At 33.1% G+C, this 21,189-nt stretch overlaps 3 protein-coding genes across 9 annotated transcripts in view; 1 reads left to right on the top strand and 2 right to left on the bottom strand.

The window, feature by feature from the left end:
- LOC100115934 (target of rapamycin complex subunit lst8) overlaps positions 1 to 21,189 on the bottom strand; it is a 281,302-nt gene that overhangs the window by 57,179 nt on the left and 202,934 nt on the right. The gene's annotated exons all lie outside the window — the stretch shown is intronic.
- On the bottom strand, positions 1,741 to 6,348 carry LOC107982160. 7 transcript variants are annotated; one of them, XM_031923990.2, is made up of 5 exons: positions 6,068 to 6,339; positions 5,668 to 5,959; positions 5,477 to 5,581; positions 3,868 to 4,045; positions 1,741 to 3,066 (listed from the first exon to the last, which is right to left on the bottom strand). In XM_031923990.2, the coding sequence occupies exons 2-5, from the start codon at positions 5,782 to 5,784 to the stop codon at positions 3,026 to 3,028; spliced, it is 441 nt and encodes a 146-aa protein (XP_031779850.1). In that variant the 5' UTR covers positions 5,785 to 5,959; positions 6,068 to 6,339; the 3' UTR covers positions 1,741 to 3,025. The 7 variants fall into 7 exon arrangements, with proteins under 7 accessions (XP_031779850.1, XP_031779847.1, XP_031779846.1 ...); XM_031923987.2 differs by having other exon boundaries at positions 1,741 to 4,045; positions 5,680 to 5,959; positions 6,068 to 6,348; XM_031923986.2 differs by having other exon boundaries at positions 1,741 to 4,045; positions 6,068 to 6,345.
- LOC103317339 lies at positions 6,528 to 10,245 on the top strand. The gene is made up of 7 exons (XM_008214935.4): positions 6,528 to 6,803; positions 6,893 to 7,023; positions 7,102 to 7,435; positions 7,656 to 8,336; positions 8,417 to 8,553; positions 8,646 to 8,859; positions 10,068 to 10,245. Exons 1-7 carry the CDS (start codon positions 6,611 to 6,613, stop codon positions 10,214 to 10,216), a joined length of 1,839 nt encoding a protein of 612 aa, XP_008213157.2. The 5' UTR covers positions 6,528 to 6,610; the 3' UTR covers positions 10,217 to 10,245.

The following is a 21,189-nucleotide window of genomic DNA, read 5'->3' as shown; positions in this document are numbered from 1 at the left end:
TGAGTTATTGTTATTAAAATGATAGTTAATTGTAACATCAATTAATTGTCTGACCTATAGTCACGTTCATTAAATAGTTTAAAAATTTGAGAAATCGGTCGAAAACGTCACGTGATTTTCACGTGATTTTCTCGTGATTTTCTCGTGATTTTCACGTGGTTATCACGTGTTTTTTTTAGTTAGGAAGAGATGCTATTAATAATTACTTGTGCAGATGTACTCTTTTTTTCAAAGCTATGTATTTAATAATATGAAATGACGAATGTTATTTATGCTTATCACAAGATGTTATCTGCAGATTTAGTATAGATAAAAGGAATGCTGCGAATAATTTTTTATGCAGATATACTATTTTATTATTATTTTTTTTTTAAAGCAATGTGTTTGTGAATATGAAATGGCGAATATTTTATGTATTCGAGCACATCATGAGATGCTATCTGCGGATTTGGTCCAGATAAAAGAGTTGCTACAAATAATTACTTGTGCAGATATGCTCTTTTTTTCAATATATGTGTTTGTTAATATGAAATGACGGATACTGCATGTATTTATGCATATCACGAAGTGTAGAAGAGAATCTGCAAATTGGGTCCTGATGAAAAGGATGCTGCGAATAATCATTACTGCAAATACAATCTTTTTTTTTTTTTTTGAAGCAATGTTTGTGAATATGATTTGACGAAAGTCTTTGTTATTATTTTTTTTATGTAAGAAGCACTCACATGAGTAGGGAAAGATAAATTAATATTAAACAATATAAATTTCTTTAAATAATTAAACATAATTTATAATTAAAAAGATGTTTTAAACAAACATTGCAATAAATTATATACTTTGAATAATATATTACTAGCGAGTAAAATTTTAATATAGCGTAGATTGTTATAAGGGACATGATTGTGCATTTGTAGAAATAAGTCAAGGTAATAATAAAAACTAATGTAATGAAGAAAATATCGTATATGATGAAATAAAACAATATTTAAATACGAGATATGTAAGCCCTCTAGAAGCTATATATCATCTACTACAATATGCAATGTACGTTTTATCACAAATAATTTACCGCTGTACATTTAAATAATGAACAGTTTGTATTCTTTAGGGAAGGATCAGAAAAAGAGTTGATTAATAAAAACTCAAATACAACTTTAAGTGCATGGTTTGAACTGAATGCAAACGATCCGCAAGCTAGACTGTACTTGTATGTTGATATACCATATTTTTACGTTTTTAATAAAAAAACAAAGAAATGGACACAAAAAAAAAGAGTTTCGAAAACAATTATAAGTAGAATGTACTTTGTAAATTTGAAGGATCGCGAAAGATTTTTTTTTTAACATCATCATTATTACATATAAAAAGGGCTCAATCTTATATTAAAAAGTAAAAACAATTCGAAAATGTTACATACGCAACATTTCATAAAGTAGTTGTAGCTAGAAAATTAATAACCACCGATAAAGAATGGGAGATAATCGTGTCAAAACGTCAGCTGATTATCAGCTGATAATCAGGTGATAATCATCTTGATATTTGCATTAAATAAAACATTGTATTAACATTATTTAGTAAATAATTTATTTTTTAAAATCAAATGCAATTAATAATATTTATCAATAATTTAATTAATATCTTATGTTCTAGAATAAATTAATTATAAACATTGATTTGTAGTGATTTTTTTTTAATTTCAGGATCGGGTTTATTTTAGGAAAAAGAATGACTAATACAGAGTTTTCAAGCATGAAATAATATATTTCTATAAAAATATAAAAATCGTTTTGTCAATAATGTAACAAATTCGGCAATGGTAGTATATACTTTATTCCTAAAATATCAATATAAATACAAATAGTTTTTATTTCGCTCGTAGCTACAATAGTAGAATTGGCTTCAATTTCATCAATTATTTTGAACATGTGATAGTATCCAGTATGATAGTTACGTGTTTTAATAATATTACAAATTGTAAACTCTCGTTTATTGTATTCGTCTACAATAAATTTGTCAATACGCGCAAATTTATTATTGTTTAACAAAATAAAGGAATTATTTGATCTCCTTTTTTTTCGTGATTCAGACTCATACAAACAACCATCTTTTATTATTTTATAATACATCGTTGCATCTTTTGATAGATCAAAGTTAACTACTAATATATTGTCAATGCTATTACCTTTACCGAAATAAGTTATATTTGATATTTTACAACAATTTTGAACCTTTGAATCCAGAATGTCATCACAGTAAATTTTTACGACGTCACTTACATGCTTGTATACATGTTCTTGCAAAACTGTTGCTGTGTGATTAATTTGTATAAATCTTGTAATCTGATACGGAACGCCTTTGGAAGATTTGATAGCTTTTAATAAAATGTGATTACCCGACTCAAATGAAAATGTTGAATAACACCACAATGGTCCCCAATTCAGTACGCTTGTGGATAAATGCAATAGTTGGTGGACGTTGTATGTCATAGCTTTCTGTCCGAAATATTTTTCAGTATCAGCTACAAATATGTGCAACATTTCATCAGCTCGATTTAATTCTGTAATATTAATTTTATCCTGCAGTAATATATACAAACTTTCTACAAAGAGAAGCCAATGATAGTAATGATTTCTACTTAAATGTTCTGGCAAAACAACGAAGCTATAGTACAAAATATAATTTTCCCACTCTCGTGCTTTCCAGTCATTTCGACAACTTAATGGTCGACTTAATTTCGAAATTTGGTGTGGAGCTGTGATTTTATTTATTTTTGAATCGATTTCTCGGATGTCATCATTGTTCATCGATGAGATATGGTATTCTGTAAGCTGCTTTGCAACCCCTTCTAAACAGCAGTGCATATAATCGGGAACAAATCCCGAAATAATATTAAAAGATGTTAAATTGATGAGCGGGGAAGGGTACTTAATACCATTTATTGGACGATCGGGAGTAGCTGTCATCATATCATTAATGGTACTTTCATGGTCTCTTGGATTAATAGAAGTTGTCAATAACGGGTACTTCATTGCGTCTTCGACCCATACACCGGGATGGAGGCACCAACTACAAGCACACCTACCATTGAATTGCTTGATTCCCTGAATTGGTGCACGGGCTACGGAATCAACGCAGCTACTAATAATGTGTAACTTTAAAGGCGATCTTTTGCATTTATAACGCACGGGATACCATCTTTGGTTAACCTATTCATCATATCAACAAACGTACCTAAAAAGACAGTCATGTCGGGTTTGTGTTTATTAAAAAACAATCCGCAAGTAATTAACTTGGACATTCTTTCTTGTTTTGGTAATTCGTTGAGCATAAGAAACAAAGGCCAAATAGAATATTTTGAACATTTAAATTTGTTTGCTCCATCCGTATTAAAAACTGCACTAATGTAATTTGATTTATCTTGTTCTGGCAAAGAATCAACAAATTTGATATATTCCTTACTGTCATATACATCACTTATACTATTGGGTTCACGAACTCTTTCTTTAATTACATATTCGTAATGATCTTGGTAAATACTAATAATATCCTTTATTTGAGACGAAGGATTAAGTAAAATAAAATAACTGGTATTACTAGGATTACTTAAATCTAGTTCCAACGTGCAGATTCGACAGTTCCTTACATTTTCTATTTCACCAAGTTTACCTATGTATGCCGTGCAATTTGGACATACGGCATGGAATTCGGCTTTGTCCATAGGATTGAACAATTTATCAGCAAGATACCGGGAATTCGGCATAATCGACGTCTCAAAAATAGTATTTATTAATTTAAATAAATTCGTCATACCAGTGACCGATAAATTATTATTCATACTGAACTTCAAAATCATTAATAATAACTCGCCTTTGCTGACGTTAACTGGATCTGATGAAGCGGGTTCTAGAAGAGTAGGACTATTGAGCAATTCTTCTAAATTCTTTGGATCTTGAAAGGATTGAGAAGACTTTTCGAATCTATCTTCAAGCAGTATTGTATGAAGATAGTACTCCAAATCGTTTTCAAATTCCATCGACATCATGTCCTAAAAAATGAATAATTTTTAATTTTAAACCCTCAAAAATCCCTCAGTGTTTTTAGTTTATGTATGTTCATACTTGGGAGTACTTGCTTTTGATTTAAAAAAACAGATTTTAATCGAAATGAAAATGTAATTCTCAACTATAGTAAATATAGTTCTCAAAATGACTCAGTTAAATTTTTGGAATCGGAGGTACTTTGAAAGAAGGATATTTGTATTTTTGTTTAAAACATTATTCTTACGCAGGGTCTTATGGAAAATTGCAATAATTTATGTATTTTACAGAACTTAAAAAACAATTTGTGATACAAAATTTTAAACAAGATCTGAGGAATAATTATTATGAATGGGTACCTCTAAGTAATAAATAAAATTAGTTGAAAATGAAAATGGTACATTTAACCTCAAAAAGTAAGTCGAAGCAGCTTACTTATAAAACTTGATATTAATAATTAGAACTAAATGCTAAATGCTTTAATTGGATGTATGATTCTTATTTAGTGTGCCGTGTAACTTATACATCAGCTTTTTTTAACAATCTTTACTTCGTAAATTAAGAAAATACATAAAAAGTCCGGAATTATGTTAATTGGAATAGAAATTTACATGCTTAAAATAAGGTCATTATGTATGTTAGTTTACGAATGAAAGCGAAAACAATATTTGAATCATAGACATTGAATAGGAGCTTTATAGTAATACATTACATTTAAAAGTGAAAATTTCTACAAATGCATTGAGAGAAATGAATAAATCATCATGATTTATCTTATATCAAAATACATTAGAAGCAAGAAATATAACTCAAAAGAACTAGCAGGTCATATACCAATATTTCTGATGAGAAATATCAAGTGTAAAAATGTACATATGTCTAGAGGTGGAAATTGCAATAGAGGCAATTAAATTGAATGTGTCACGGTCGTCTACTTCAATCTAAATAATTAAAAAAATATCTACATATAATTTTATAGACAATGAGCTACACTTCTATGTAGATATGTCATCACAATAACGGTACCCAGGCCTGCGGTGCTGCCTATTTACATTGTCTCTCATACTATAAACATATTAATAAAGTGCACTTCTCAGACCTCGTGATCAGAAATATTAAACACATACTAATCACAATATTTAATCATTTATACTGTCTATAGACGTAGTGTATTCATCTTACTAACCTCCAATTGAAATGTTTATTATAAAAATGTATAATTTTTAATAGGCCACGTAACAATATAATCAGAAAAAAGTACTAAATTGTAAATTATGTGAATGCGACAATGATATATTATACATAGTTGTTAATAATTGAACCATTTAATATTGCACAAATTATAAAAAACTACAAGAAATTATCTAACAATAACAATAATATAATGGAGAGCAGTGCATTAGTGGACAACATAAAATCATTATTACTCAAAGTATTACCTGCTCATTGTCCAGTTCCATATGTTGTTCCATGGGGCGGTTAGTCACGTCATTTATATAATCAGCTTCATTATCATTAAATGTAATACAAGAATGGTCTGCTTCCTGAAAAATATGTACATTTTATTTAGATTATAACTATACATATGATTAAGTATTGGAGAATTATGACAAATATTTTTTGAAATAACCTCATTACTTGCATTAAGATGATAAGACGGAGATATAGTACTATCTCTATATCTGTATGCAGTGCTCCTTGTAATGGCTTTGTCGCCTAATTCTCTATATTGGTTATACCTATCCATATTCCTTGCAGTGTGATCAGTTGTAATTATTTACAATTATTGTAAATATATAGCTACAGCTGATGGAGACTGTTTCGGATCCTCTCTCTGTCTGTCTGTCTGTCTCTCTCTCTCTCTCTCTCTGTCTCTCTCTTTCTCTCTCTCTCTCTCTCTTTCTCTCATGTGCGTTAAGCTGCTGAAATCACATTTCGTTTCTATATTCATTTTGTTATAATCTATACATTTTTGTTATTTTCGCCAATTATTTGTTCGTCTTAAGAAAAAAATTGGATAATTTACTTACGCTCTTTTTTATTGCCGAATTTTTTATTACTGCCGAATGTATTTATAAATGATAAAAAAACGTGTTCCTAAAGTCGTCAATCCTGCAGTGACTGTAGTGAGTAACTAGTACTATATTAGAGTGAGTACTAGATTGATCACTTTAAGAACTGCAATATCATTCGATGTTTACATATACATATAAGTACATCTGTATATACATATATGTATGGACACATTACACATGCAGCAGACGTGATCACGCGATATTGCTATACTTCGCCATTTGCCGACTCGCGTTAGAGATGAGATCGATATATGTTTAATCATATAAATAATTTATTTATTTGTATTCGGTGATATATATATATATATATATATATATATATATATATATATATATATATATATATATATATATATATATATATATATATATATATATATATATATATATATATATATATATAATACCTTGTTTAAGAGCGGATAATGGCTCAGTGTTTCACATGTTAAGTGAGAGTGATGTTTTAAAAAATAATTATTTTAAAAAAAGACATGAAGTATGCATGCTTGCATTAAATTTGTACATGATAATAACAAGTATCATTGTGTGCTGGTATCACATATATTCTACAAAAAAAATGATGTACAATATATCACACCTTTACACTTACTAGATTATGATAGTACACATAAGTATTATATTTTACATGAGAAAAACCAAAGATATCCAGGATATATTGTATGTCTCGGAGGTAAATATATATCTTTGAATGTATAAGATATTTTGTACTATATTCTGATTATTAATTTAATTTAACTATTAAAAATCATTTTCTTGCAGAGTCGTTAGAAGAAGTCCAAAGAAAGGCTTTAGATAAACCAAAGAGGTTAATATTTCCAAAAAAGTTTACTTCGAGCGAGGATGAAAAGAAAATTGAAGGCGATGATAGTAGAAACCCCGAAACCAATCCTGTATGTAACGTCAAACTGCTTGGCATACTTTTATTTTTTTTTATTGATTAATTTTGAACATAATTTAATTTTTTTCAGATTAAACTCAAAGTATCTAAGAAAATGGCACAGAAAGAGAATTCAGTGCGCGTTATAGAAAAATTTAAGAGTCAATTTTTGATCAGAAATCGCACAAATTTAACTCTTGCTAATGACAGAGTTAATGAAAATATTGGTAGTAATAACAGAGATTTAATTCGTACAAATTACAATAGCAACTTAAGATTAAATGATGACAGTCATGATAGAGAAACAACTCTTATAAATTCTACAGATAATCAAATTAATGAAAACTATAACAGTAAGCTGCTAAGAGCAAACGTGGTAATTCACTTGGTGGATTGCGTAAAATCCTCTCCACACGTAACCAAAGGTTCGTTGAAATTAATTAAATATTTTCAAAACATACATATATGGTAATAAAATTTAGCCGTGCCTGACGTACATGTATGAGAAAACTGTTAAGATTTTAAAAAATTACAAAATAATCTAATTTTTAAGTAACAAACATTAACTAATTTTACTTAGTAAAAATCTTTTAAAATAACTTCTACAGATTTTAAAAGTATAAATTTGTCTATATATTTTTTTAGAAATCACTAAAGTAAGCAACAGAAAGGCAAGAAAAAGTTGTTCTAATTCCATCTCTCCGACGCAATTAGAAAGGCATAAAAATGTTTCAAACCCTGGCTATCGTAAGGACATAATACCACCCAATGAGGAACCTCCATATGAAACGCATCCAAATACTGCTTCCACTAGCATACAAGAACCAATGGATAGCCCAAGACTGTCACCTCCATTTAGTATGCTTCCTGATCTTTCCACAAACCAAAAAGTAACAGTCAACCATACTCTACAATCAGCATCTCCACCTCCAATGCTTTCTGATGTTGCTTCCACGAGCAAAGAAGTATCGGAACATAGTCCAGCATCAACACCTCCATCTGTTCCAGAAAATTTATTCCCACTTGCCGGACAAACATTTTCGAGGTCACTGTCACCCGCATCAAATACAAATCTAACATCGTCTTCATCTTCACTACATTTACAGCAATTTCGTGACAGATTCAAACGCTTAAGAGAAGCAACACCAGCGATTGAACCATCACAATGTGCAACACCTCGATCCTCAAGAAGAAGCCCACAAACACGTAATGGATCAGAGAGACAGACATTATGTTCAGAAAATCAAGAACATAACCTCACAGATCCGAGATCACCTTCAGTACAATCATCTATTAGAGAAACACACAGCATATTATCTGACAATGGTAGCAACTTTTATATTGATTTACTTATTAATATTAAATATTGTATTGCAAAAATATTAAAAAACTGAACTTTTTTACAGGAGCTGCTAATATACCATGCCATTATTTATACACATACAAAAAACAACTATATAAGAACTACAAAAGAAGAAAAATTGATATGCGTCAGCAACATGAAGAGGTGTTAAAAAGATATGAAGAGATGGACGGTGAAATGGTACGTATCAAGTTTTGTTTTCAAAATTAATTATTCAAAATTTATTATTAAAATTGAAAACTTTGTATGATTCTAATTTATTTGTGTTTAAGGTATACCTAGGTGAAGGAATCCAAGTTGGAATTAAGTCGTGGCGCATATCTAAAAGAAAGAAATACACCTGTTTCTTACGGGATATAGGAGGCTATTTATGGAAGAAGCATCAGCTCCCAACGCGATGCCTTGATTTGTCCAAAACCAAAAAGGTGTTGCCTGAAGGATATCAGTACAAACTTTGCTCACCTCGGAAAGTGGATTTATATTTGAGTGAGTATAACAAATTCTTATCTATATACACGGATAAAATACATTAATGTTTAACAAATTTGTATGGTACGATACTTCATGAGGGCTTATATACTAACTTTTCAGCACAAACAATCCACCAGTTATAAAATATTAGATATTTAACCTTAAAAATTGTAAAATAATGGAATATTTACATTTAGTGCATTGTCTGGACTCGAAACTTAGTATACAAGCTCTCATAGTGTACTGCATCTAACCTGCAAATTTTAATTTCTTTTCAGAAACTAAAATATGTACATCGTTCTTTAAATTGGCTTTTGTCGAAAGTGTTTTTGGGCTAAGTACACCTAGTGCTTCCAGAAAAGTCTAAAAGCTGTATAGATTTAATGCAATACGCTCTGAGGATTTGCCTACTAATTTTCAAGTCCAAACAATGTAATAGTTTTATATTAAATTTTTACAATTAAAAGTGTCAAAATAATTGAATATTTAAAAATAGTGCGTTGTCTGGACTTGAAACTCAGCTCAGAGCATACTGCATCTAACCTGCAAATTTGATAACTTTGCATACATAATACGTATATTTAATCAATCCAAAGTTCTATAATTTACTAATTTTCAAGTCCAAACAAAGCAGTATTTTATAGCATTACATTTTTATTAAAACTACTGCATTGTTTGGATTTAAAAATTAGTATGAAAATCCTCAGAGCGTATTCTATTAAATCTGTACAGCTTTTAGATTTTTCTGGAAGCACAAGGTGTGCTTAACGCTAAAACACTTTCTGCAAAAGCGAATTTAAAGAGTGATATTCTTGTTTCTGATTAGCCATTAAACTTTGCAGGTTAAATGCAGTACGCTCTGAAAGCTTGTATATTAACAAGAGGACACCTTAGCCTCCGGTTGTCAAATCTGACTCAAAATTTTCAACGCAAATATCTTCAACAATTCCATCCCATAGGCCTTAGTAATTGAGATATCAACTTATTGTTATATATGCAGAGTATATCTATACATATTGTTTTATATTATATATAGATATACATCATTTTAAAAATTTAATATTATATTTTTTACATTAAAAATTTCAAAATAATTGGATCTTTAAAACAAGTACATTGTCTGCTTGAAACTCAGTATACAAGCTTTCAGAGTGTGCTGCATCTAACCTACAAAGTTTAACAGCTTTTCAGAAACATCGCTATAATAATCTTGTATTTTTCAGGTTTGTATGATGATTACCTGAAAGAGAACAGGAAGTATAAAAACATGTCCGACGACGAAAGGGACATAATGATCAAAAACTCAACGGAAGTTCTTACTAGCTTGATAAGGGATGAAAGGGATGCGTTCATTAAAAAAAACATTTTATAAAGTGAAAATAAAATGTGATAAACTTAAAAGAAAAAAAAGTATTAAAAGGATCTACGTCTTATAATTAAAAATTGTTGTAATAACAATAATATTGTAATAAAAAAGCATTGTTAAAAAATAAATTTTTGCATTATATAATTAATTACCTTAATATAATATATAAAATAATATCTATATCCATTAATATAATATATAAAATAATATCTAATATAAATCTTATATTAGAATATTGAAACAAAAAAGATTTTTATAATTATTTTGCACAATACTGAAATATCAATTTATTTTTTTGATCAAATTCTTTTTATCAATTATTAAAATTTATAAATAAATACAATTTAAAGAACATTTGATTATGTAATAATATACCTTTTTATTGAATTAATTTATCAAGATGATTATCAGCTGATTATCAGCTGATAATCAGCTGACGTTTTGACACGATTATCAGGTGATTATCAGCTGATAATCAGCTGATAATCAGCTGATTATCACCTGAAGTTTTTAAGTAGGGCACTACCTGTTGTCAAACATGGAAATCAACAAAAATAATCAGCTGATTATCACCTGAAGTTTTTAAGTAGGGCACTACCTGTTGTCAAACATGGAAATCAAACAAAAATTATCAAAAATAGTGTGAAAAATAGTCATGTATGGAGTAAATTCCATATAATGAATTTAAAAGATAATATAAGAGTTAGCAATTGTGACAAAGAGTTTAAACAAGGGCTATTAAAAATTGGGGATGGAAAATATTTCAACAACTTTTAAATGGACAATGATATAACTTTACTTTTAACAGAATTATTATCAACCAATGATATAATTATGGAAATTGATGGAGATTGCTTTGATAATAATAATGCCAATAAACTTCGCGAAAAGTTTCGAGGATAAAAGTAAAAATAATTACGATTCAAATAAGATATATACGAAAAATATCGTATATCATGAAATATTAAATTAATAATAAACGTATAAAATATGTCAGTTATTGAGAAAAGGTGTGAATGGATACACGGCACACGGATACCTTAAGTATACTTCAATTTAATAATGAGGCCCAACAATTTTAAAGCCCAAAAATATTAAGGTTAAAAATTTTAAGGCCCAATATTATATTCGGTTCATAGATGATGTCCAGGTGTCAGGGTAACTCCTAATGTTAAATTATTGAGAAAAGATGTGAATGGCTTCACGGCACACAGGTACATTAAGAACTTTAATATAATAGTAGATATACTTTTATTATAATATCTAAATATATGTTATTAAAATTTCTATAGTTATACATACATATTCCCGCGGGACGTGCGACTGCACACCCTAAGATGATGTAAATTTTTAATCTCTAAAAAAAAACCTTTCTTTAAAGGTAAAAACCTTGGGAATGATGAGTCGAAATGGATATTATAAATGGGGATTAAGTTTACAAAAAGTAGTGATATCGTATAATAAAATGGCAACGATGTATTCTTAATAATATAATCAAATCGTTTCTTGTTAGAATTTATTATGTCTTAATTTAGTTCTTACCTGTGATATTTCAACTTCATAATCAAATTTATTTTGTTTATACAATATTAAGTTTTTTGAATAAAAATAGTCTTTATTGATACCAAATCCGGAGATGACTAAATCAAATTTATCATTTTCTATATTCCTGCGATTTTCATATTTCCAGTGAGCCGCATGAAATATTTTTATGAAACGATTAATTTTATCATAAAACATTTGTTTTAAAGAAGTTTAATTTAATTTTTTAATTTTTAATTTAATTTAATTTAAACTTAATATAGTATAAACAAAATAAATTTGATTATAAAGTTGAAATATCACAGGTAAGAACTAAATTAAGACATAATGAATTCTAACAAGAAACGGTTCGATAATATTATTAAGAATACATGGTTGCCATTTTATTATACGATATCACTATTTTTTGTAAACTTAATCCCCATTTATAATATCCATTTCGACTCATCCTTTCCAAGGTTTTTACCTTTAAAGAAAGGTTTTTTTTTAGAGATTTCATAAATTTTTACGTAACGAAAAACAAATATGAAAGTAAGATTTAAAAATTGAACGAGTATAACAATGCACAAAGCTAACAAAAATATTAACACCATATTGAAAAACTGAAAAAAAGCATAAGATATATTTGATACCAAATCGGAGAAAAGGGGTACACCTAGGCCATGTCATCGGCCAGCATAGAAACCGAGACGTGGTCCCGGGACGTGGACGTCACCTGGATGTAAAAAACAACGGAGAGCTTCACCTAGACATCATCATCGGCCACCCTAGACACCAAGACGCGATCCCGGGACGTGGAGCTCATCTAGATGCAGGAAACTACGGAGCGCTCTACCTGGCCCTCGTCATCGGCCACTCTAGACACCTAGACAGCATCCCGATACGTGGAGGACACCTGCATAATAAATGACACTATACAGTAGAGTGTACTTCTTACGCGAACGAAAACCGTCATCCATACAGATATACATATACAGTATGTCTACGATCAAGCGTACAGATACTTAAATTGGTGATTTAACAAAATTAACGGGGGTGCAAACAAATCTTTTTTAGTGAAAAGTTAGAGTAAACTTAGCTCTAGCTTCTGTCGTTTGCTCCGTTCGATAGGATTTATCAGTAAAAAAATTGTCCGAGGCTAAAAATAATAAGTGCAAAAAAAAGTATGACAGGATGTTTTTTACCCTTCCATCGCATAGGCCGTGGCCAATAATGCTTAAAACCACCAAAAAACATTATCGTTAGATGTAGATTTTATTTTTTAATAATTAACGAAATAAATTTTGTAAGATGTGAATTAGTTCGCAAGAGCTAGACATGGCGACCGCAGCGGAAAGCGGAACAGGGCGGACCGAAGCCAGACGGTACTACACCGGTTTGTTATTGTTATGACTCAAGGTTAGTTCGTCTGCTAGAGGTGTCCCTGTCACAACGCTCGACTCCGAAATCCGAGAACAGTTTTTCGCGAAACGTCGGTAGATCGCTAAAGAAGCGATCTCGGAGCTTTCGCGAAAGAGTGCGCATTGAAATGTGATTTTTCGGAGCTCGTAAATCTGAGCCCAGTCTCAGAATTTAAAAAAAACATAGTGCTCTGAATTTTGGAGAGGTATCGAGTTAGTTTGAGATCTTGAATGTCAGGCGTTCTTGGCCTGACTCGAACGTTCCTTTTTAAACGTCATCAACAATTCTCTGGGTTTGAGAGCAAAATCTGCCGAATAATTGAGTGTGTATGCTAAGTTTGTATTGTAAAAGAATTTTAAAGCATTATTTTCATTAGTGCTTTAGAAAAAAAATTACTTGATTGTTAATTTTTAGATATAAGTTACAATTTTCAGAACCATAATCTAGTAAGCGGCCAGTTTGAACGGCAATTAGGACAATTTAAACGCGTGCTACTTGTGCAAATAAAAAGTATAATCCATACAAATTCTTTACGTGACAGATCGTGTACGAAGTTTATTCGGGCTGCTGGTCAACTTGCCAACCTCTCCCACATCCTGCTGCGAATCCTTTTCCATCGGCGCGATCCCATACTACTCCTACTCAGTGAATTTGCTCTCTACCTTCTAATCAGCTTGTTTTTGACGAAGTGAGTTGTTTCATTTTAAATTTTCAATATTTTTTAAGTATCAAACGAATTGCAACGAGTGTTCAAAGACACCCGTTTGTGTATGATTTACTCCTTCATCTCAACCTCTTAATTAACATGCAGTCGTCAATACAGAAGATGAATACGAAAGATCCGTTACATAGCCCAGTACCGAAGTGGCCAACAAGGTTGAACTCAGCGACTTTGCAGATACCGTAACCAAAGGTTGCTGTTCAATATTTAACGCGAAGATGCAAACGTCTGCTCAAGCCACAGCTAGCCATCGCAACTAAATGCTGCAGAAGTTTTCTACAAGCATCATTATAGGAAACGATAATGATGTTCGAGATGATCAGTTGGCTACACCCGGACGTAAGAAAATCGGTACGGGGAGACGCAGCTCATGTTAAACTGCTATAAAAGCAAATTTCTAGTTCGTCAGCTAACACCTGCAAAGCTCTAGCAGACTTGCAATACGACAAAGACAAACGCACACTCACACTTGAGCAAAAAATTCATGCGTAATTGGCATAGCTATAACACTGTCAGTCATAAATCGATGAACTTTTCATTTAACTTGATCCTGTAAGTGATTTATAATGAAAATAAAATTTGTAATAAAGAATAAATGTTTTATAATGAATGTAGAGGTCAGCCAGGTAAGACCTATACAATTTGAATTTAATTTTTCATCCATAAAATTATAAAATTAATTTTTTGTAGCTCCAAAACCTGCCAAAAGTAGCACTACCCGTATTTTATTAAAATCCGAGAATAGTTGTTTAGATCTTGTAAATCAGCCAGGAGCGGTGCTTTTTCTTTGTTTATAAAGATCCAAGCCCAGTTTCTAGCGAAATGTCGATAGATCGATTGAGCAGCGCGTTCGTAGCTTTCGCGGAAAAGTGGGCATTGAAAATTGATTTTTCAGAACCTGTAAATCGGTCAGCAGCGCTGCTTTTTCTATGTTTATAAAAATCCAAGCACAGTTTCCAACGAAATGTCAGTAGATCACTCGAGCTGCGATCTCGGAGCTTTCGCGAATGCGTGCGCATTAAAAATTATTTATTTGGAGCATGTAAATCAGTCAGCAGCACTTCTTTTCCTCCGTTTATAATAATCCAAGCCCAGTTCTTAACGAAATGTCAGTAATCACTCGAGCAGCAATCTTGGAGCTTTCGCGAAAGAGTGCACATTGAAATTTCATTTTCCAGAACTTGTAAATCGGCCAGGAGCGCTGCTTTACCTGTTCAATAAAAATCCAAGCCCAGTTTCAAGTGAAACGTCGATAGATCGCTTAAGCAGCGCGTTCGTAGCTTTCGCGGAAAAGTGCGTATTAAAAATTGATTATTTGGAGCTTGTAAATCAATCAGCAGTTCTGCTTTTTCTTTGTTTATAAAAATCCAAGCACAGTTTCTAGCGAAATGTCGATAGATCACTCGAGCAGCGATCTCTGAGCTTTATAAAAATCCAAGCCCAGTTTCTAGCGAAATGTCGATAGATCACTCGAGCAGCGATCTTGGAGTTTTCGCGAATGAGTGCGTATTAAAAATTGATTATTTGGAGCTTGTAAATCAGTCAGCAGTGCTGCTTTTTCTTTGTTTATAAAAATCCAAGCCCAGTTTCTAGCAAAATGTCGATAGATCACTCGAGCAGCGATCTTGGAGCTTTCGCGAATGAGTACGTATTAAAAATTGATTATTTGGAGCTTGTAAATCAATCAGCAGCACTGCTTTTTCTTTGTTTATAAAAATCCAAGCCCAGTTTCTAGCAAAATGTCGATAGATCACTCGAGCAGCGATCTTGGAGCTTTCGCGAATGAGTACGTATTAAAATTTGATTATTTGGAGCTTGTAAATCAGTCAGCTGCACTGCTTTTTCTTTGTTTATAAAAACGCAAGCCCAGTTTCTAGCAAAATGTCGATAGATCACTCGAGCAGCAATCTCTGAGCTTTCGCGAATGAGTGCGTATTAAAAATTGATTATTTGGAGCTTGTAAATCAGTCAGCAGTGCTGCTTTTTCTTTGTTTATAAAAATCCAAGCACAGTTTTTAGCGAAATGTCGATAGATCACTCGAGCAGCGATCTTGGAGTTTTCGCGAATGAGTGCGTATTAAAAATTGATTATTTGGAGCTTGTAAATCAGTCAGCAGTGCTGCTTTTTCTTTGTTTATAAAAATCCAAGCACAGTTTTTAGCGAAATGTCGATAGATCACTCGAGCAGCGATCTCTGAGCTTTCGCGAATGAGTACGTATTAAAAATTGATTATTTGGAGCTTGTAAATCAGTCAGCTGCACTGCTTTTTCTTTGTTTATAAAAACGCAAGCCCAGTTTCTAGCAAAATGTCGATAGATCACTCGTGCAGCAAAGCAATCTCTGAGCTTTCGCGAATGAGTGCGTATTAAAAATTGATTATTTGGAGCTTGTAAATCAGTCAGCAGTGCTGCTTTTTCTTTGTTTATAAAAATCCAAGCACAGTTTTTAGCGAAATGTCGATAGATCACTCGAGCAGCGATCTCTGAGCTTTCGCGAATGAGTACGTATTAAAAATTGATTATTTGGAGCTTGTAAATCAGTCAGCTGCACTGCTTTTACTTTTTAAATAGTGAAACCTTTTTTAAAGACACATGCATTGAAGCATTTTGAGCAATATTTTGATTTTAAAATATTAGACATGAAAATCTTAGGTGAGAAAATCATAGTGTTTTCACGATCAACATAGTGACTTGATTATTGCCAACAGATCTATTTATAAGATTTTAAAAACCCGTACGCGAAATCACAGATAGAATTTTGACCGAAGATTTCACTTCAGGTTTTTCAATAAGAATTGTTGAAATAATATATTTCGATACAAGTGCGCAAATTTCCCACTTGTGTAGAATAAACTTTTCGCGTGTGTATCGAACGTTATTTTTTGATACATGGGGCGTAAAATGTGCTCAAACGCATGAGGTGCGTGCATAAAAGTGCATTTCACGCACACTGTATCGAAAAATATTCTAAATACTGACTTATTTAATAATTTAGATAAGTATATTAAATAATGATAATCAATTTAGTTAATCTTTATGTACGGATATAAAATATGATTGTATATAAAATTACATAATTTTTGATACTTATATTGATCCCTAGTAGAAACAAAATTCTACACATAGCAGTTTTTGTCTGAAGAGTTTAAACTACAACAGAAGATAACTTAAAAAAACAGAAATTGTTAGCAGAAGAACGTCGGAATTGAGACAAAGACAACAGTTATTTACAGGTATTATTAGTTTTTTTTTTTAATTTTCTTTAGTTTACGGCAGATGGTACCAGATGTTAACAGTTTTTAACGGTTACGTTTATTTGATTCTATTATGTTATTGAAGGCGTGTTCTTAAAAAGGTAAGAAAAATCTGTAGAAATCCGAAGATAACTGTTTTAATTGGGAAAAAACTAGTGAATGTAAAAGACAACAAGTATAAAATGAAGAAAACTGTTTTAAACTATGAAAAAATTGTTATCTTCACTTATTAATAGTTATTGTCTGTCGTATTCATTTTTTTATTCATTTACAAAATCGTAAAATTTCATACCTGAAAAAACTGAAGCCAACTGAAAAAAAATTTAGCAAACTAAATAAAACTAAAGACAACAGAAGATTATCGTTTTCTGTGTTTCAATTTCGACAGTTTTCTACGGTCATATGCAGTTCATAACTGTTTTCTTCAGTTGTTTGTATTTTTATTTTTCGCTTTAGATTTAAAATATCATTATAATTTAATATAAAAGCGAATATTTATTTATTTATTTATTAAAACCAGATAGATTTACATAGAATTTAGAACACTACATAACCCCGCAAAAATAAACATAGTTATCTGTTCGCAGGTCTGGGCTCATATAACAAAAACTTATACAATAGAGTACTTAATTACTAAAACTTAAAAAAAAAGTAACAATTTCTTTATTATTCTGTACAAAACATCTTAAAAACTATTTTTTATAACACGTGCATAAAAAAGACCATTATCGGTGCCTATAAAATTGACCGAAAATAGGGTTTTCCGGGCGTCAGACAAAATGTAGAGGAAGAATCCCTGGTCATTAATACATGTATAAATTAATCCATTTTCGCTTAGGTAGAACGAGCCTACAATAATTTGAAAATCGGAAATCAATATTTTGTTTTCATCTCTTTACTAAAGCTTTAAATCGTTAAAAACTTTTGAAACAATTTCCAAAATTTTCAAAATTTTCCAAAATCTGTTTTTAACGAACGCAAGAACATATCTCTTCTAAGGTTCGAGGATTTTGCCATCCCTTCTTTCTCTAGCGTGTATTTAACAAAGGCTAACGACGTGTTGCTCGTACTGTTTATCAACGAGGCTATGTCTAATTCCGTTTCGTTAAATAATACCGTCGAATAGTTAACGCGTACTTCGCGCGACGCTACGAGTCATACGGTGTTCGTGTGTGCGGTGCAGCCATGCGGCAGGCGCAGCGTGTCTATGCCGTCAATGTCTATCGTATTGTCTGTCAGTCGTTTGCAGCTAGAGAATAGTCTCTCTTTTTTATTTGTAGAGAATACCCAAGTGTTCGGAGTGCTTGTAAGTATCCAGAACGTGTCCCTTGATTTCATGACTTTTATTTTACATTCCGATAAGTTTATGGGAGTTTTGCCAGTACTGATCTGAATTTCGCAGCTCGCGATGTTATTGATTTCGTGAACTGGCTCCGTGTTTCTAGATATGTATAATTTACTAAGTTTTTTGTATTTATTTAGATCCTTGGTCCAGAGCAAAATATTCTGTTTCTGGCCAAATATAAGCGAACGTGTCTGATGCGTTTAATGATTTTTGTTTGATCGGCAAGGCAGACGCCTTGTATAGGTCGTACTTACCGTAGTCCAGCAGTGGCATCCCGATATAGTATACTAAATGCATGTCTTGGGACAGTATTAAGACGTCGAATAATTTAATTAATTCCGTAATAGACGTATCTCGTGGTCGGGAAAGCTTCTTGATACACGCCAGACGGGTTTTCGGCGTTATCACAGCACACAAACAGCACTACTGAGTCTGTCAGAGAACATTAGGGCGGGTATTAATAGCAAAAAACAACTGCTTACTATCCTCCTGATGCTTGATTTCAGTAAGGCGTTCGACACGATCTCGCCCTCTAAACTTCTTCGAAAGCTAATAGGAATGGGTTTCTCTAGGTCTGTAGTTCTGTGGATAAAGTCATAAATTACAGGGTGTAACCATCAAGTGGTTACGAAAACAGTTGGCAATTCTGATTGGCTCACTACCAATCTTAGCGTTCCACAGGGCTCGGTCCTGGGTCCTCTTCTCTTTAGTCTTTACATCAATGATCTCAGAGACATTTTGGCTTCTTTTAAGGGCCCTAAGGGCGAATTATCGGATAGTGTCGAGCATTTACTATATGCTGATGACCTTCAAACCTTTACGCAGGTAGCGAGGGACGACTTGAGCGGGGGTGTGGACCGTCTGTCAGCTGTGACGCGTGCAGTGGCGGTCTGGGCGTCTGAGAACGCGCTTCACCTCAATGTCGGGAAGACTAAAGCTATTATTTTTGGGTCGGACAGTAATATTAACAAGGTACAAAGTCTAAAGTTGCCTAGCATTGAGATCGAGGATGGCGTCTTCATACCCTTTGCCGACACTGTAATGGGACAGCCGCCGTATCTTGCTGCCCTTTTTGACAGAAACCGGTCTGGAAACTCAGCTAGGGATCCGCAAGAACTAGTGGTGCCAAGCGCGCGTACCGATGCGGGGCTATATTCTTTTAAAGCCCAGGGTGCGCGCCTCTGAAATTCTCTCCCGCACGACGTGAGAGATCTCCCTTCGCTTAAAACTTTTAAGACTGTGATGCGTAGGCGCATATACGTACGCGAGATTGAATGTAGTGTTGATCGGAACATTGATTCTGCGACACTTTCGTGACTCTGTTAAATATTGTACCGTCCAACTATTTATTTTATTTATATTTTATTTTTTAATGACTATGACCGAAGGTTTTATTCTTAAGTGACGTGATAGAGTAGTAAATAAGAAAAGAAAATGTACATAACGCGTAATATTACTTAATTAACGAATCTGTGATAAATCTGTGACAATATGTGATACATATGTATTTTATGACTTGTGCAAAAATAAATGCTAATCTATCTATCTATCTATCTATATGATCCTGAATAAGAAGCATTATAGGACGCTCCCTTCTGGGATCCCTTTAATTAGCCAAGGGTTTCAATGCTAGCGAAATATTTATTCGATTTTAAGTTTAGCTGTGATAAAACTTTTGTCGTCTGTCCGACTCTTCGTGGCTTTTCTGCGCGCTGTTTCTTGGGCGCTCAGGTTTTGCGAGACGCGATTTTCATGTTTATTCGTTCTGTAGCTCTTTTCTTGGTGGGGTTTTCTGCGATGGTTGCGTCTTTTTATCTGATTTTCGTAGCTTTGCTGGTGATTCCGAGCAGTTCGTGAGTGTTGATTGTGCTCTGCTTCGAGTAGTTGTTCGCTCAGTTTCTCGCATTTTTGTATTTTGTGTGCCTTAAACGACCTTGTTAAACATGAGGGTGATTGAAGTTGTATTTGGACTCTTGACCGTTTTTGAAGGTGGAGACAACGTGCCTCAGCAGCCAGCGGTTAGTACTGCGGTGATTCCGTGTACATGTTCTTTGGCTCGCTCTTCCTCTTTCTTATTATGGGTGTGTGTGTGTGTGTGTGTGTCGTAGGGCTCTTCGTCCTAGATCCCGTTCGAGAGCGACGAACACAGCTCAGGCAGCGAGGGCGGAGAGGAGTCGATTCAGTTCGCTGCGAACGAGGGCGAGACCATGGACGTCTCGGACGGGTTTTCCGCCTTTATAAGGCGGATCGCGTGGCACGACAGGCAGTTCTACTCGAGCTCCACTCCGGCTAGTATCGTGCGCACACGTTACTACAAGGAACAGCGAGAGATAGACCTACGCCGACGAAATCGTCTCGTGAGCCCACGTGACGATTTGGTAGACGAACTGAAACCCGAAACTCCGAAACCCGAAACTCCAAATTGCCATCGTGAGCACACAAGGCAACTCGGAACACCCGAGCGACATCGAGCCTCGTCTACGTGAGCACACGTGGGCGAAACCCGGTGCCACCGTAAAATACTAACCTACACTCCGACACATTGCTGCCACCCTCTGTCACTGTGAGCCCACAGGGTTAAGGGAATAACAATAGTTCCGCCGGCGATTTGCCCGGTCGTGCGCTCACTTCCTGGTGAAACAGAGGTAAATTCCTAACCAACAAAGCCAGCCTTACGCCGACATCTCACGACTTGCTTTATCTCTGTGAGCACATA

Source organism: Nasonia vitripennis (genome assembly GCF_009193385.2).
Source record: "Nasonia vitripennis strain AsymCx chromosome 2 unlocalized genomic scaffold, Nvit_psr_1.1 chr2_random0004, whole genome shotgun sequence".
Lineage (NCBI taxonomy): Eukaryota > Metazoa > Arthropoda > Insecta > Hymenoptera > Pteromalidae > Nasonia > Nasonia vitripennis.
Note: the sequence above shows the minus strand (reverse complement) of the source record. Positions and strands in the feature narration are given on the sequence as shown.